The 16,979-nt window shown below is 39.8% G+C and overlaps 1 protein-coding gene across 1 annotated transcript; it reads right to left on the bottom strand.

Annotated features, from left to right (window-relative positions):
- Positions 1–10,202: 10,202 nt before the first annotated feature.
- Positions 10,203–14,183, bottom strand: LOC129401986 (prorelaxin-like). Its single transcript, XM_055125757.1, has 3 exons — positions 13,967–14,183; positions 12,120–12,230; positions 10,203–10,525 (listed from the first exon to the last, which is right to left on the bottom strand). Exons 1-3 carry the CDS (start codon positions 14,181–14,183, stop codon positions 10,203–10,205), a joined length of 651 nt encoding a protein of 216 aa, XP_054981732.1.
- Positions 14,184–16,979: the final 2,796 nt, after the last annotated feature.

Here is a 16,979-nt window from a genome sequence, read left to right as displayed (position 1 = left end):
ATCACTTTTTTGATGCTCTTGAAGGCGTTCCACGCTGCTCTCTTCCACATGCACAGTTCTGGCGCCAAGTTGTTCCTCATGTTGAGTTCTCGACCAAGGTACATATAGCTGCTGCATTCAGAGATGTTCGTTCATTGAGAGCAAATGGAGCATCAAGGACTAGTTCATTTTTCATGAGTATTTTCTTATTGAGGTTCAGCTGCAGTCAGACCTTTCCACACTCATGGTCGAAGTAGACCAGCATTTGTGACACTTGGCTAATGTTTGGAGTTATGAGAACAATGTCATCAGCGAAGCGGAGGTGGTGTAGTTGCCTACCATCTATCTTTACTCCCATTCCTTCCCATTCCAGTCATCGCATGATGTTCTCGATGGTGGCACTGAAAAGTTTCGGTGAAATAGTATCGCCCTGTCGAACCCCTCTCTTTATGTCACTTCCTTGTAGAATGGTGAGATCCTGGTGGTGAATCCGTAATACAGTTCACGGAGGATCTTGATGTATTGAGTTTGATCACTCTGTTTGGCTAGGGCTTTGATGACTGCTTCGGTCTCAACAGAATCTAAGGCCTTCTTTAAGTCGATGAATGTTAGACAGAGTGGCATCTTAAACTCTCGAGAAACTTCAAGAGTTTGGTCACCATGTGGATATGGTCAATCCTGCTGAATCCTTTTTGGAGCCTGGCTTGCTCACATGGTTGTCCTTCGTCTAGTGTTCTGCCTATTCTATTCAGGATGACATGAGTGAACAACTTGTAGACGACAGACAGCAGGTAGATTGGGTGATGGTTGCCGATGTCATGAATGTCTCTCTTGTACAAATGAATGGTCCTGCTGGCTTTCCACTGCGATGGAACCTTGCATTAAGACAGGTGGCATGTGAAGAGCCAAGCCAGTGTATTGATGAGTACTGGCAGCAGATTCTTCAGGTGTTCAGTCTGACCTTGTTTGGACTGGGTGCTGTATGCTTCTTTACCGAAGAAATGGCATGTCAGATTTCAGAAGGGAGAATGTTGGGAACGACATATCCATCCTGCAGAATTTGGTATGTGGGCAGGTGGACATGGCTGTCCAAGAGATCTGAGTAGAAGTCGTGAATAATCCTCTCTATTGCCTTTCTGGAAGATGTGATAGATCCATCGGGACGTTGGAGGGGGAAGGCAGTCATCTTGTTCTCATAGTTGGAGTAGGACAGGCGAATGTTGCATATACTTTTCCCAGCTTCTGCCACATTGGCCAACACTGCTGCTCTTCTCTCTTTGAGGTCTTCTTTATCACTTCTCTGAATTTTGAGAGCTCAGACGTTAGTTGTGTTTGCCTGAGGCTCTCACCAAACCATGTTGTCAAATGAGCTCGAGAGTTTTCAAAGACAGGAGTCTGTTTGTGGCTTTCTCACTCTTGGCATTCTATTCTTTGTGCAATCATGGAGGTGCTGAGCCAGTTGATCGTATTCCTTGTCTATGTTGTCAAGGATGGCATCTTCCCACGTTGCCGCAATAGTGCCAAAGAGCTTCCAGTTGGTGGTTATTCTGGGAGTTCCTTTCTTAAACTTAAACTTTGCAGACCTTTCTCCCCGCACTGTGAAGTAGAATTTTGCATGAAAGAGATAGTGGTCTGATCTTATTTGGAATTTTGGGGCAACAGCGACATTGGTCAGGCAAAACCTCTGATTGAATGTGGTCAATTTCATTGTGGAACTGTCCACCGGGAGACTCCCATGTCCAGCGTTTAGATTTGGCTTTCTGGAACTCTGAGTTACCATGTATGGTCTTGCTCACCATGATGAACTCAGATAGTCTCTCACCCTGATCTTTCCATTCTAGGCCATGGGTCCAATGTTGAGTTCTTTGGGCGACCTTTTTGGTCCTATCTTGGCATTAAAATCACCAACAATGATCTTGTAGAAGGTGTGGTCTTCTTTATAGACCCTCTCCAGTTCCATGTAGAACTTCTCAATTTCTTCTTCATCGTAATTGTATGTTGGTGTGTAGACAACAAAGATAGAAACTGCTGGCAGTGAACCACATCTATTCAAGTGTAATCATCCGATTCAGGTTGTTAGGCATTCAAATGAATCATTGCTCATGGCAAAGTTCATGTTGACAAGGACACCAATGCCACCGGCATCTCTGTTTTCTCATGTTTCGAGGAACAGTTCTTCTCCAGTGTCAAAAATGGCATGATGTGATTGATGTCTTCTCATTTCAGTCAGACTAGTGATGTACTTGATCTTCTGCGCTTGCACCATCAGGTCCTCGATGGATGCTTCCAATGCCAGTGTACATGCATTGAAAGTATAGACTGTCATTATAGTCTTTCTTCGTTTTGGCAGTCTAGCTCATCCCTGAGATTTTTTCAGCTTCTCCTTGCTCATCTTTCTTAATGCTGCCATACCGGGAGCTCTTTCGGTGTCAGGTGAAAGAGGCCCATTGCTGTTTCTGTTTTTGGCTTATCGAATATGAGATGAGTAGCTTACCAGGCTCTGCTGTGTGGGCGGGGTACTCTCCTTAGCTTGCTGAGCTCTAGGGAGGGATGGAGGATTTTAGGGTGGCCTCCAATTGCCCTTAGAGGTGTTCCCATGGTTCAAACCATGTTTGAACCCTATCAAATATGGTGTGGGAATTATGGAAAATGGGTATTAAGTGTCTTGTGAGACATGGTCCAGAGAGCAGCCTGGAGCATGGCAGTGGCTGGGTAGTGGAGGTAGTGGGGGTCGGCCTGTGAGGTATTTATCTGGCTTGGGTAGGATGGGGTGTCTGAGTTTGACCCCCTCCCTAAGGTGCTGGAGATTTGAGGAGGCAGACAGAGGATCTTGTTTCTGGATCTCCTTGAACCTAGAGTCCAAGGTCGCAAAGATCTGATTACCTGGTTTTGTGGGCTGCACTCATGCGTGAGGTTCGGCCAAAATTTCCGGAGAGTGACCTGCAGCATGGCAGTGGCTGGGTAATGGAGGTAGTGGGGGATCAGCTGATGAGGTATTTGTATCAAGCAAATACAAATATAAGCAACAATGGTTGGAAGCAAAGATATACAATTGTGACTCCATCAAACTAAGAAATATTTACACTGCAAAAGAAACAATCATCAGAATAAAAAGATATCCCACAGACTGGGAGAAAATATTCTCCCTTCACTAATCTGATAAAGGGCTAATATCAAAGATATATAAAGCACTAGTATAGCATTGCAAGAAAATAAAAAATAAGTAAAAATTTTTTAACTGGGGGAAGTGATGATCAGAAAATCCCTCACAGAAGACATACAGATGGCCAAAGGATATGTGAAAAAAATTCTTTGTATCACTTATCAGGGAAATCAAAAACAATAAAATATCATCTCATGCCAGTGAGACTGGCACTCATCACTAAGAACAAAAACAACCAGTTTGGGCATGGATGTGGGAAAAATGGAGAAGCTCATTCATTGGTAGTGGAAATGTCACCTGATAAAATTTTTAGGAAAACAATATGGACACTTTTCAAAAAACTAAGAATTGAGCTACCATAAGATTCAACAATTCTACTTTCTGACATCTACCTTAGAGTCATATTCAGGAGAGACATTTTCACTCCTATATTCATTGCAACATTATTCACAGTAGATGTTTAGGAACGATGGCTGGATAAAGAAATTGTGGTACATGTACACAATAGAATATCAGCCATAAGAAGCAATAGAATCATTCGATTTCCTGCTAGGTGAATGGATCTGGAGAGTATCATGCTGAGTGGTTAGTCAGAAGGAGAGGGACAAACACAGAATGAATTTCCTCATATGTGGGATATAAAAGAACAAAGTAGAAAGTATAACAAAACCCAAAGGCAACAGAAACTAAGATCTGGTCTTTAGTTGGAAGGTTACCACGTGGAGGAATAGGAGGGAATAGGTTAGGGAGCAGTGCTGGAACTATCGTGGAGAGAAGTGCACGCTCTGGGTGTGGAGAATGTGTCCTTAATTTGTATGCAGAAAATTCTGCTATTGACAATATTATAAATAATGTTACCTGAGATAAAATTTTTAAACAACAAACAATGAGCTAATACCTCACATCAGTTCACTGTATCACTGTCATCCTGTTGCTCCTTGATTTATTCTAGTGGGCTCTGTAATGTCTTCATTCGTCCCAGTCCTGAGATTTTAGCAGCCTCTCTATTCATTTTCCCTAATGATTGGAGGCTCTTTTCAGGGTAAGGGGAATGAGACTGTTATTATTACTGTATTTGGCATATCAAATATGCCACGGGGAGCTTGCCAGGCTCTTCCGTGTCGGAGGGATACTCTCGGTAGCTTGCTGGGCTCTCTGATATGTGTATATATACATATATATGTACATATATATTTCCCTGTATGATTATGTGTCCAGGAATATGTTCACTCATGTGTGAGGCTCGGCCTAAGCATGTGGAAAACGGCCTGGAGCGTGGTGGCAGTGGGGTAGTGGAGGTCAGCTGCCAGGGCTGCGTCCCTTGGGGTGGAGAGGGCTCTCATCTTTCTCCCTCTGGGCGCCCTGAGTGAAAATAGCCTGGCCCATAGTCCAGTGGCATGGTTATGGGGCGTCATTTTATGCTCCCTTCTGGAAGAAGCAACCGTGAGTTCCATCAGTTAGAATCGTGTAAACACTGGAAACAATAAGTGCCTCAGGAGTTGTGGTGAAAGAAGAAGTTTCATTCACTATTGGTGGGACTTCTGCATGATTCGGCCTCTTTGTAAAATGGTTTGGAAACTTTTCAAAACATTATGAATAGAACTTCAATATGATCCAGTCCTGGGCATCTACCCCAAGAAAACAAGAACGTTAACCTAAAAGTAAATAATCGTATCGATGTTCATTGTTTTATTATTATGAAAGCCAAGATCTGGAAACAACTAAGTACCCAACAACGTGTAAGTCATAAAAAAACATAGATAGATAGATAGATATATAGATAGATAGATAAATAGATGAAATAGAGATACTGGAATACTATACAGCTATGAGAAAAGATGAAGTTAATATTTGCTAAAACCTGAATGGAACTGGAATGTTCTGTTAAGTCAGAAAGTAACAGATAAATAGCAGATGATCTTGCATGTATAGTACTATAAAGAAACAAAGAAAGGTTTTAGATAACCCGACAAACAAACCCTAACAATAATATCATTAGAATTGGGAGAAAGGGAAAGGGACAACCTTTCTCTTTGGGGAAACAGTAGAGAGATCTTGAAACACTGAGTGAAGAAATAGGTGTAATAACACTGAAACTATAAAATTACTTAAATACCATTGTAAAGTATATAAAACCTCAGCAAAAATAATTTTTAAAAAGAACTATTTTATGTAATATTTAGACCTGTGAACTTAGAATAAAAAATATGTTACAGAGTAGGAATGATCACGCTGGACAAAATCTGAGTGTTAAAATTAGGTAAAGGGATATTCTTGATAACCTTTCAATATCAATATTGCAAATCACAATGCCCAAAAGGAGAGAGAGGATGAGAGAGACAGAGAGAGAAGAAAACCACCTGCCATAGAGACAGGCTGGGGGATGGGGTGGGAGGTGATGGGAGGTAACATGGAGACACTGATGCTTGCTTGGAAATGTACACTGGTGGAGGCACGGGTGTTGGAATACTGTATGACTGAAATCTAATCATGAACAGCTTGGTAAGGGAGTATCTCACAGTGATTCAATTAAAAAGTAAAATATTTCTTAAAATATGCTTCATAATATGAAATCATGGTTGGTCAAAGGGAAGTTCCATTGTCAGTATTCTCCAATGATCTTGGAAAAATATGTAATAAATATTGTGTAATCATAGATTCTTGCCAGTGGCTCCATTATTTAGCACATAGAGAGCTCAAACTTGAGGAGTAGAAATGGGTGGAGTCAGACAGCTTCTTACCAGGAGAAAAAAATTCTCCTGTAGCAACACGCAGCACTGCCTAAGAGAATTTTATTTTATTTCATTTTTTAATGAATTGCCGTGAGAATAGTTACAAAGCTTTCAGGTTTAAGTCTTAGTCATACAATGATCAAACACCCATCCCTTCACCAGTGCACATGTTCCTCTACCAAGAACCCCAGTATAATCTCCATCCCACACCCTACCCTGCCTGTATGGCAGATGATTTTCACTTTACTCTCTCTTTACTTCGATTACATCCAATTTTCTAAAGAAAACCATCTATTATTATTTGAAATTTCCTACCAACAATCAGATCTGCCAAACAGAATTATTAGATCATTTGTTTTTTATTTCTCATAATGAAGAGCATATGATGTCACACGGCCGCAATAGCGGCTGTGCAATTTTGGAATTCTGGTATTTTAGTGATTAAGTTCATAGGTATTTCTGCCAGTGGCCGCTGTGTTCCAAGATTGGTTTGTGTGTCTCTGCGATCATGACTGTTCAGGAGCGGAGGAGATGTTAGTGGGCGGCCCCTTGGGGTCCTGTTTGGGCCGGGAGCAGGGCCAGTTCCGCACCCCCTTACATCGCGAGATTTCCCACGTGCGCCATCACTGCAAGCTCCTACCTTTTTGTCCAATTGGCTCTGAAAGAAGGCGGTCAACATGCTGCCACAAAGGGGAAAAGGTCGAGGGACAAAAACCCTTCCCCTCCCAGGGCAACACAGGGCCAAAGCTTAGTTCACAGTCCAGGAGCATTTCTGCCAGCAACTGATGCATTTCTGAGATTGGTTTGTGTGCCTCTGGGATCATGGCTGTTCAGGGGAAAATGAGGTGTTCCTGAATTTTTTTTTGTATGTCCGGACAGGCCACGTGGCCACATAAGCAGTTTGGAGAAATAGTCGTGGTCCCCACATACCAGAGCCATGTTAGTAGAAGCTTGCTGGAATTCCATCTGGAGGAGGTGGGGAGACTGCACCTTCTCCATCTGGTGCACTCCAGTGTTCTCAGCTTGGTCTGGGTCCGGAGCAGAGAATTTTAAATTGTGGACCCGACTATGAAAAAGAAGTTTCATAGAAAGTGATGTCTAAGGTACTGATCACTGTCCTGGAGAATGGGATTGGGGGCATATACACTGATCACCCAACTTCTGATTATAAAATTCTATTTTTGAAACATTGGGACAAGTCAGGGGCCAGAGAGAGATAGTACAGCGGCTAAGGCACTTGCCACTTGCCTTGCATGTGACTTGCATGTGACTTGCATGTGACTTGCATGTGACTTGCATTGGACTCTTGTGCAATATAAAAAAAACATGACTAATTTGATGTTAGTCAAATGCCCATAAGACTAACATCCAAAGACAGTAGAAACAAAGACCAGGAGAATTGTTTCACGATTGAAAGTTTGCCTCAAGTGCTGGGAGAAAATGCAGTTGGGATAGAGAAGGGGCCTCTACAAGAATGATAGTTGGAAATAATCACTCTGGATAAGACCTGCGTGCTGAAAATAGGCAAAAGAACAAGTATGATAACCTCTCAGTACATTTGTATTGCAAACCATAATGCTCAAAGAAAGAGAGAGAGAGAGAGAGAGAGAGAGAGAGAGAAGGATTTGCCTGCCATAGAGATAGTGAGATAGAAGCTGGGGGGAGGGAGGAAGTCGGTGGGAAACTGGGGACACTGGTGGTGGGTAATGTAACTGGTGGAGGGATGGGTGTTGAAAAACTGTATGACTGAACACAACCTTGAACAGTTTTGTAACTCTGTATCTCATAGTGATTCAATTTTTTAAAGAGTCCCTTTTCTTTTGCTTACCTACCTCTTTAGACTCTAAGTGTCAGAAATTAATTCCCACTGTCTTGTCATATGACACAGTTCTGGATTATAAGGACACATGCAGAGGTTTCTGGCAAATTTTTTGCTTTTGTAATCCAGGCATGAGGCCTTCTGCTTCTTTCTTTACCTACCTAATGCATAACAAAACCCAGATGTTCACTAGCCCCGTGGGAGCATGAGAGAGGTCACACAGAAGTAAAGACTATGTTCTAAGCACACCTGACTGTGAAGGTGGCAAGAGCTAATTTCATTTTGATGTTAAGTAAGATTAGAAGTTTTTTCTGCAGACTTCTTAAAAGGACTCTGAGAGTTTTTTTTTTTATAGAGAATACAATACTTAAAAGTGTTTAAGTCTGAAAAAAGTGTATATGAAAACAAGTACATTAACCAGTGGTTCTCATTTTTAGAATAACTTGAGTAGCATAACAATTAGGTAACTTAAAGAAGTTTACGGGCTATTTTAGTGTTTGTAGCTGTTGACTAGCTATAGCCACATCAGACATCTTCAGAGGTAGTTAATAGAGCATCTGGTACCAAAGCCCTGGCTCCAGTGCTTTTCGGGAAAGGCAGATGAGATATAAGGGTCAGCAGAGGGCCAGGGAGAAGCCTTTTATGTCCAGGGATATGTCTTTGTTCTGAATGATTCTGTTTCCTGATCACTGCCCTTGTTCCTCTGGGTTGGAATTCCCATTTCAAACAGATTGGTCTGAGTTTGTTCCTGATGGCCTCTGAGATTTTGTAGCCATTCACGAAGATGACCTTGATAAAGACTTAATAAACATTAGGTATTTGATTACGCTTAGTCATGTGTTGGGGGCTTCAAATATGGGAGTTGTAGTATTAATCTCTTAAACTGTGTTTACAGATATTTGATAGAGATTAAATTACTATTGCAGAGAGTAAGATAGCACGCCTGGCTATCTCCCCCGGGGCCACTTGGAGGGGATGGGCTCCAGCTTCCCTCCCCACCCCGAGCAGAGCTCCTGGCAGCTGAAGACCGCAGGAACCTAGCCACAGCCATGCTTGAGGCCCCTTTCCACATGTTTGGACAAGCCTCACACATGAAGGTACCAACAGAGGAACCCCAGGTGTGTGTAATCCCATCAACGGCCAACATCCAGAGACTTAAAAGCGAGCTCCCAGAAGCTCACTTTTATATCTTGTAGCTTACTTCTCCCTCTGGGAGAAACTGGCAAGCTTCTGAGAGTTTCCTGCCCACATGGGACAGACTTCCAAGCTTCCCATGGTGTATTTATATGCTAAATCTAGTAACAGACTGGATCTCATTCCCCTGACCCTGAAAGAGTCTCCAGTGTGACATCCTTGGGAGGGCTGAGTCGAGAGAGACTTCTAAGATCTCAGGGAAAGGACGAATGGAGAGGTTACTGAGCCCGCTTGAGAAATCGATGATTAACAGGGATTTTGTGATGTGTGATTTGTGAAGTTACTATTGAAGTGTATTTTTCTACAAATTCTGCCTCAAAACATATATGTAGGTCAAAGGAATTTGCTAAAACTAAGTATCATACTTACTATTATAAATTTTATGTGATCTCAGTAATTTTGTTAACTAGTTTATGAATAAAAATTAAGTGAACATAAAATATGTTCCTCTACTAAACAATTTTTCTGTTGCGTGTTGTGTGTTAACACTGAGATTTTTTATCCTTTGACTCTGTATTTAGTCACCTTTCTCCTCTAGATGCATAGTATATATTTTTGTGTCTTAGATGGTAGAAATTTGAGAATCATTTGAAAAATACTTAATTTATATGGCACCAAATAAATAAAGTTGGTTAATTGTACAATCTGATTGTTTAAAAAAATGGATAAATGGGCACAAATATTATATGTTTCATTTTGTAATAGTTAGTCTTGTGATTCTTTTTATATCTGATCCAACAGTATTAATAAAAGTAGCTTGATCGATTTGATGTTTATATTATTAAGGATTGTATGTTATTTTATACTTTTACACTCTGTAGATTAAAATTATTCAGTATTAAGTATTATTCAGTATTAGTATTAATTTCAAAGTACAGAAAGTATATTTTGGAATTAATTCTGAAATAGGGTGGATGAAAGATTTAAATTCATCAAATATAAAGTTCATAGGTTGACATATACTCATTGTAATGGGATATACTATTTTACTGAGTTCGAATACTTTTAAAAATTTAGTCGAGTTATGATGTATTTTAAATAATGATTTGCTTTTATTTTTTGTAAATAGAATTTGAAAAGCAGTGATATATTATGCCAATGATAAAAGAACAAAATACTTCAAATATGAAACATAGTGTTGTAATCAGAAACTATAGTAATTCAAGGAGATTTTATTATATACCAAATGAAACAACCAAACACTAATAATGATTTCTCATATTCTGATAATCAGGAGGGTTGACAGAGGCAACAGTACATGTGTCATCAAGAATACATGTGAGTATTATAAGAGAAACACACAATCAACATCATCTCAGCAAAATCTAGCAAGTTCTCTTAAAGTACAACCAGAATGACAACATTTATTACTCAGTTCAAATGCGACCTGTCTTTTCTTTCTGGTTTGTTCACCAGGCTCTTTGCTGATTTCCTTTGAAGGAATGTGGTTGCCTTCTGTTGCGATAATTTCCTGGAATTCTTTGAAGGAAATTTCTTTATTTTCTGATGCGAGTTGTTGCAGCTTAAGAGTTATTGGATTATTCAAAGACAATGTTCTATTCAGTAACTTAGCAATGTATTCTGATATCATTTTCAAAGTTTGCTCCTCCTTTGTCTTATTGTAGGTTGGCTTGGTTTCTAAGTTGAAAAGGGTGGAGAGGGAGGATAGAAAAAATTCAAGTCAGTGAACATAAGAAAAATTGAAAATTTCTGCAAACAAATAAAACATTGCTTTATGAAATTAACAGCAAAATACAATCAGCATGCATTCTGGCTAACATTTTAGGTCATCATAGTTGGACCGGAAAGTGTTCTAGTGGTCTGATGTACTTTACTCTGCTCTGCTTTACTCCATTCAACCTTCCCTTTCCTCTCTCCCACCCTCCCTCTCTCTATCTCTCTCTCTCTTCCTCCCTCCTCCCCTTCTGCTTCCTCCCTTCCTCCCTTCTTCTCTTCCTCCCTCCTCCCTCCCTCCCTCCCTTCCTTCCTTCCTTCCTTCCTTCCTTCCTTCCTTCCTTCCTTCCTTCCTTCCTTCCTTCCTTCCTTCCTTCCTTCCTTCCTCTCTCCCTCCCTCCCTCCCTCCCTCCCTCTCTTCCTCCCTCCATCCCTCCCTTCCTCATTCCCTCCATTCTTTCCTCCCTCCCTCCCTTACTTCTTTCCATTTTGGGCCCACACCATGGGGTTTTCAGTAATCATTCCTGTTAGAGTTTAGGGAATCTTATATGATGAGTGTTTGAATTGGTGTCAGTGACATGATATCATTCCTGTTAGTGTTTAGGGAACCGTATGTGGTGAGGGTTTGAACTGGGGTCAGTGACATGGAAGGCAAATACCTTAACCTCTATACTAACTCTCTGGTCCAGATGATATTTCCTTCCATCACTAAGCAACTTGAGTTATGATAGTAACCTTTTAAGTATATATCAATTATTTTAATCTTTCAGATCTCTCAGTAGAAATTTACTGCTTCAGAATAAAGTTTAAAAGGTATGATTTCCAACTACTCTGCTATAATACACAGGAAGTTGTTGAATTCTTTGTACATTTATTTAACAGTTTTTCTTTCACACAGTATTTACTTCAAATAGTAACATTTTACAATAAAATAGAGAAGTGGGTATAAGAAAACATAGAAATTATCACTAATTTTAAGAAGCAATAGGTATCTATTTTGATACATGTTTATTTGTTTATTGACATTGAAATTATACACCTTTCGTTACATTGTTGTGGATCCTGTAAAATTCAAGTGCTATACGTTACATAGAAAGGAACCTCTGATTAAGCAGAACCCTGGCATGAAAAAATATGATGTTTAATTGACATGAAGCATGTTTCCAAATTGTTGCTAAAAATGGTTTGATGAGCACACACACATCTATGCAGTTATATACATATATATGTATCTGATAAAGCTCGAATTTTTAGACGGAGAGTATATTATGAGAAGTTTTTAAATAAACAGAATTTTTACTGAGGGAAAATTGTGAGTATGAAAAGATTTTTATGAATTGCTCTCTGGTAGTGTCAGTTTAACATTTGATTGAGAGAGAGAACTAAGAAAAAAGTAAAGTACTAGAGTACCATTTTCTTTCCATTGAAAACTGTTGTAGTTATTGGCTGACAGGAGAATTGAACCTTTTTATAGAAACCATACTAAGAAAATCAGCCCCAGGCCAATTCTGCCACTATATTGGGTGTGGTTTTCTACATCAGTAGACATCATGGTTACCTAGAAGTACATCTTCTATGCTTAGATTGATATCTCTTGGTCTTTCTCTTTTCTCTTTTTCAAGAGCAAGATCCAAATAATAATTACTGAAAAGAGAGATGTGCTCAAGATCTGTAAGGACCAATTTCACTAAAAATTACACTTTTTAAAATTTTGTTTAGAATTCATGATGCTAAATTTACATGACCAAGTTTTTTGAAATCAAGAAAAATGCCAACCAAATACTTGTGCCAGAGAAATGATATATCCACTGTCATGTAAAATTTTAATAATATTTTAAAGAGAACAAGGTGAGAAAGTATCAGGAATTAATATTAAATAAAAGTTAAAAACATATATATACACATAAACAGTTCTTAAAAGTTAAACTTTGCTTTCCCATCTTCAATTTACATATTTTATTTTCTCAATTTACATATTTTAGTTCTTCATGTTTATGAGAATATAAATATTTCATATTATGACTTTTCCATTGTCTTCAAGTATGTTTTTCAATCTTTAATGAGGACGATTATTCATTAAAAGAATTAGCAAACCAAAGTAGAGCATTTGTTATCTTTTTCCTATTTTATTCCTAGATACTGTTATACTCTTTGATTAGGGTATCAAAAGAGAAATGTAAAAGCTTACAAGAAATACATTCCTGCCAACCAAAAAGAAGTCTCTTTTTTACACAAAAGAGGCCTTCATAAACTTCCTGTAAATCTCAGAAAGGGACTTAAATGTCTAGGGTGTGCAAAAATTATGTTGCATGAGATTCAGTCACAGGCTAGGCATAGAGCTCATAAAAACACTGGTGGTTTATCATAAATTGAATGTGTTATGAAATCTGAAACAGTTGTTTGTGATTAGCTTACTCTTATACCATCAGTGTAGTATATATGTGAAAGTTTCCATGTCTGCTTCAGTTTAACTTCCAGTTTATTTTTGTAAATGGCTTATAAATAATAATTCTTTATTTAGCCCTTCCAGATCTCACCTGCCCTCAGTCTTAAGATCTTTCTCTAAAAGGAACCCTGACATTCCTGATGTTTGAAGTCCCAATCAGGGTTTCCACTACTATGCTCTGAAGGGAAAACTTGCCTTGACTGTTGGCCCCTTCAGGCTCTGTGGTGGGTGATCCCTCCTTTCCTCTTCAATCCCTTCTTTCACAAATGGATTTATAGACCCCGTTCACAGGGATAAGAAGCTTGGTTCTCTCATTTCTTTACAAGTAAGTATAATATTAAAGCAGAAGATTTCCATGGCATTGTTTGCTTTTTTGTTTTTCTCAAAGAGGAGAGTGATTAAGCTGATTCTGCATATCCTATTATCACTACAGTAGCTGACCTCATTCTGCCCCAGGTCCTTGATGCCCAGGCCGGCTTGATAACCAGTTTCGGCCCCACTGTTGGCCCTCTGTGGCCTCAATCCCGATGCCCCCGCACCCCCCCTCCACCGCCATTTGCTCAGCCCTGAATATGTGTGCTGCCAGGGCTCCAGGGGTGCTGCCTCACTTCTATAAGGTCTTCCAGCAGCTTTATCTCCTCTGTGGTATCCTATTTGTCCCACTCAGGCACCAGAAAGGAACTAATGGCACTCAGTGAAAGCCAGGAGAGGGCGTTTGGGGGTTATTGTTATTTTGTTGTTTCTTTTTTCATGTTTGTCCCCGCTGCATTGTTTCTTTTATACTCTGTTATTCCATATCCCCACTGAAACCCTAACTGGAAAAGCAAAGTACAAACCCAAACTCTCAGTTATGAGCAAACAAGACAGAACGTGAGAAGCCAATAAGGTCTGGAGCCAGGCCATGTGGCTGCCAGTTCTGATTGGCTGGCAGCACAAAAGCAGCCAATGGGAGCTCTCACCTGGGAGTGGTCCAGCTTCTCTTCTAATCCTTGGGGCGATTCCATCACTCCACGTGGAAAGGGAGGAGCCACAGATTCTGATCTGCATGCGCGCCAATTCCCGGCCACAAGCCTTAATAACGGTGTTCCAGCTCAGTTTTTGACCTTGACTTTCTCTGGGAAGTTGGCTCAGTAGCAGCAGGATTCCTAGCAAGTGGAATGAGAGCAGCCTCTGCATCTTGATCCTGGTGGTTCTTGCTCTGGGCGTTTCAGACTCTGGAGCCTATAGCTGATGCTGGCGTTCAGGATGCTTTCCCTATCTGCTTCCACCTTTATATAGCCGTTTGATTAGCATCTGAAAAATCAGACATTGGTCCAAGCTCCTCCTCCTTCCACACCCACTTGTATGGAATTTTGCCACTCCCTGCACCATTCACTCTTCCCTCCTTTACTCGATTTACCTGACGTTCGGTATTAGTCCTTTTACAGTTGTAATTTTTCTTTTTTTTTTTTTTGTAATGCCTTCAAACTAATTTGTAAACTAGATAAAGTTAGACCATGTTTGGAACCTTTCCTTTCTAGTAATGTAAAGCTTTACATTAAATCATGTCATTACATGAAATTATATACTTTATACGTTTCTTTACATTAATAAACTATTACATTTAAATCATGTTTGATTTGTTTACTGCATAACAAAATCTGCTTATATTAAGTCATCAAATGTGTTCACTGAATGGACAAATTATCAATGAGGGGAAAGAAATAATGTCTTGTCATCTTAACCCTAGCAAAAATATTATAATTCTCTATGTGTCTCATATACATGTACAACATATGGTACTTATGTTGGATTTTCTCCACTGACTTTTCTTTGAATTCTCTGGAGGGTTTATTTGTAATCAATTTTGAATAAATGTTTCATGAGATTCTATTCTTATTTCTAGAGATTAGAAAGCATATACACACATATACATACACATATGCAAATAGAGAAGCACAGAGAAACAGGACTCAAATAGAAAACAGTAAAGTTAGTCATATTTTGTAAGTGTGAAGATATTTTGGTAACATGGCACAGAAGTTATGTTATAAAATAATATTCTAGGGAACAGGAATGATAGTACACTGGGTAAGATGTTGCTTTTTTCACATCTAACCTGAGTTTGATCCCTGTCATCCCATGTGGTCCCCTGGGCCTATTAGGAGAGATTCTGGTGCTCAGAGCCAAGATTCAGTTCAGAGTATAGCCGAGTCTGGCCCCAAAACACATACAAATGTTTTTCTGGTATATTTTTGTTTTATTTGGTGAGAAGAAATTGTGGTTGGGGACTTTCAAGAGGGATTCAGGCGATCTAGGGCCACTCCCTGCAATACTGACCCAGCAGTTAAGTGCCGGGGCCCGAGAATGTCGAGCAGGTCTGCCCCTGCAGTTTGGGGCTACCAGTTTCAACCTGGCCATGCTTCCACATCTTCAGACCCTACAGAGTGATGCCTGGAAGAACATACAGTCTCCAGTATCAAAACCTAGACAGGTTCAAGAAACAATGTTCCCTCATAGTACCAGCAACCTAGTCTGAGGTATTTTTTTTTTTTTTTGCTTTTTGGGGCCACGTTCAGTCAGAGCTCGGAGCTCCTGGATCTGTGCTCAGGGATAATGCCTGATAGGGCTTGAGGGACCATATGAGATTCTGGGGATCAAACCTGTGCCAGGTGCATGCAAGACAAATAAATGCCTTACCTCTGCACTATTGCCCTAGCCCTGAAATGCAATTTTTGTGTGTGTGAAATATAATTTTTAATGCCTTTTCTTCCACAAAATAAAAATCTTCAATATTGTTTGAGGGGTGCTTATTAGATAAACTTTATTGTTTATTAGGTGAACTTTACTGTTGTCTATGAAATTTTTAAGGGCTGTTAGATGTACTCTACTGTTCTCTATGAAAATTTTTAAGGGCAAAACGTTTGTCTCTGTAATTTATTTGATTGGTGAAATATCCTCATATCATCTAACGTCACCAGGTAAACAGAAGAAAGTCAGGATAACTTTAAACAGTTTAACAATAATTCACATCCTTCACACCAACTTAAATTGGGTAATTTTAATGTAGCAAACTGACCAAAATGGATTATGTGCTGAACTCATGAGAAAAACTGGTAAAATTGAGAATGTAAAAAATGTTCTATTTTCCCTTATTTTTTCCATCCCAATAGAAGATAGCCCCTAGGCAGAGTTCCAAATCAGGAATCTTACTTTGATGTACAGAATAGATAGTTCAATCAGAGCAGGCAAGGTCAGAAGGCCAGTTCACAACAGAATTTACTGACCACTGTAGTATGCACCAGCCCACAGTTTGCCCTTGATACAAGTGGACTTCCTTGTAATTTTCCTGCAATTTCGAGAGGTTTTTATATTTGAGCTCTCTCATTAGTTGTGTAACGGTCTAAAGTTTAAAGTATAGTCACTGTCATCCCATTGCTCATTGATTCATTCGAGCGGGCACCAGTAACGTCTCTCATTGAGAGACTTATTGCTACTGTTTTTGGCATATCCAATATGCACGGGTAGCTTGCCAGGCTCAGCCCCTCGGGCTTGATACTCTCAGTAGCTTGCTGGGCTCTCCAAGAGGGGCAGAGGAATCAAACTCGTGTCGGCCGCGTGAAAGGCGAAAGCCCAACCACTGTGCTATCGCCCCAGCCCTAAAGTATAGTCACGCCACTGAAATTCTCCTGAGTCTTTCAGATAGAATTTGAGTATAATCAGTTACTTGGATATATTCAATCTGAAGTTGTATTATATATCTCTATAGGTCAGAAAGCTATCACACACACACTCAAAATACAACTATTTGAAATACTTGTCACTTAGGTTTAACGAATAACTACCTCTTGTGTTATAGTCACTTGTCACTTGTAGTCCCGTTGATCTTTGATTTGCTCGAGCGGGCACCAGTAACATCTCCATTTGTCCTTGTCTCGAGCAAGTGTAGCCCAATGATACCTGCTCGCTCCAGGAACAGAAAGAGCCTCAAAT

The sequence above is a fragment of the Sorex araneus genome, chromosome 1, assembly GCF_027595985.1.
Source record: "Sorex araneus isolate mSorAra2 chromosome 1, mSorAra2.pri, whole genome shotgun sequence".
NCBI classification, from domain to species: Eukaryota; Metazoa; Chordata; class Mammalia; order Eulipotyphla; family Soricidae; genus Sorex; species Sorex araneus.
Note: the sequence above shows the minus strand (reverse complement) of the source record. Positions and strands in the feature narration are given on the sequence as shown.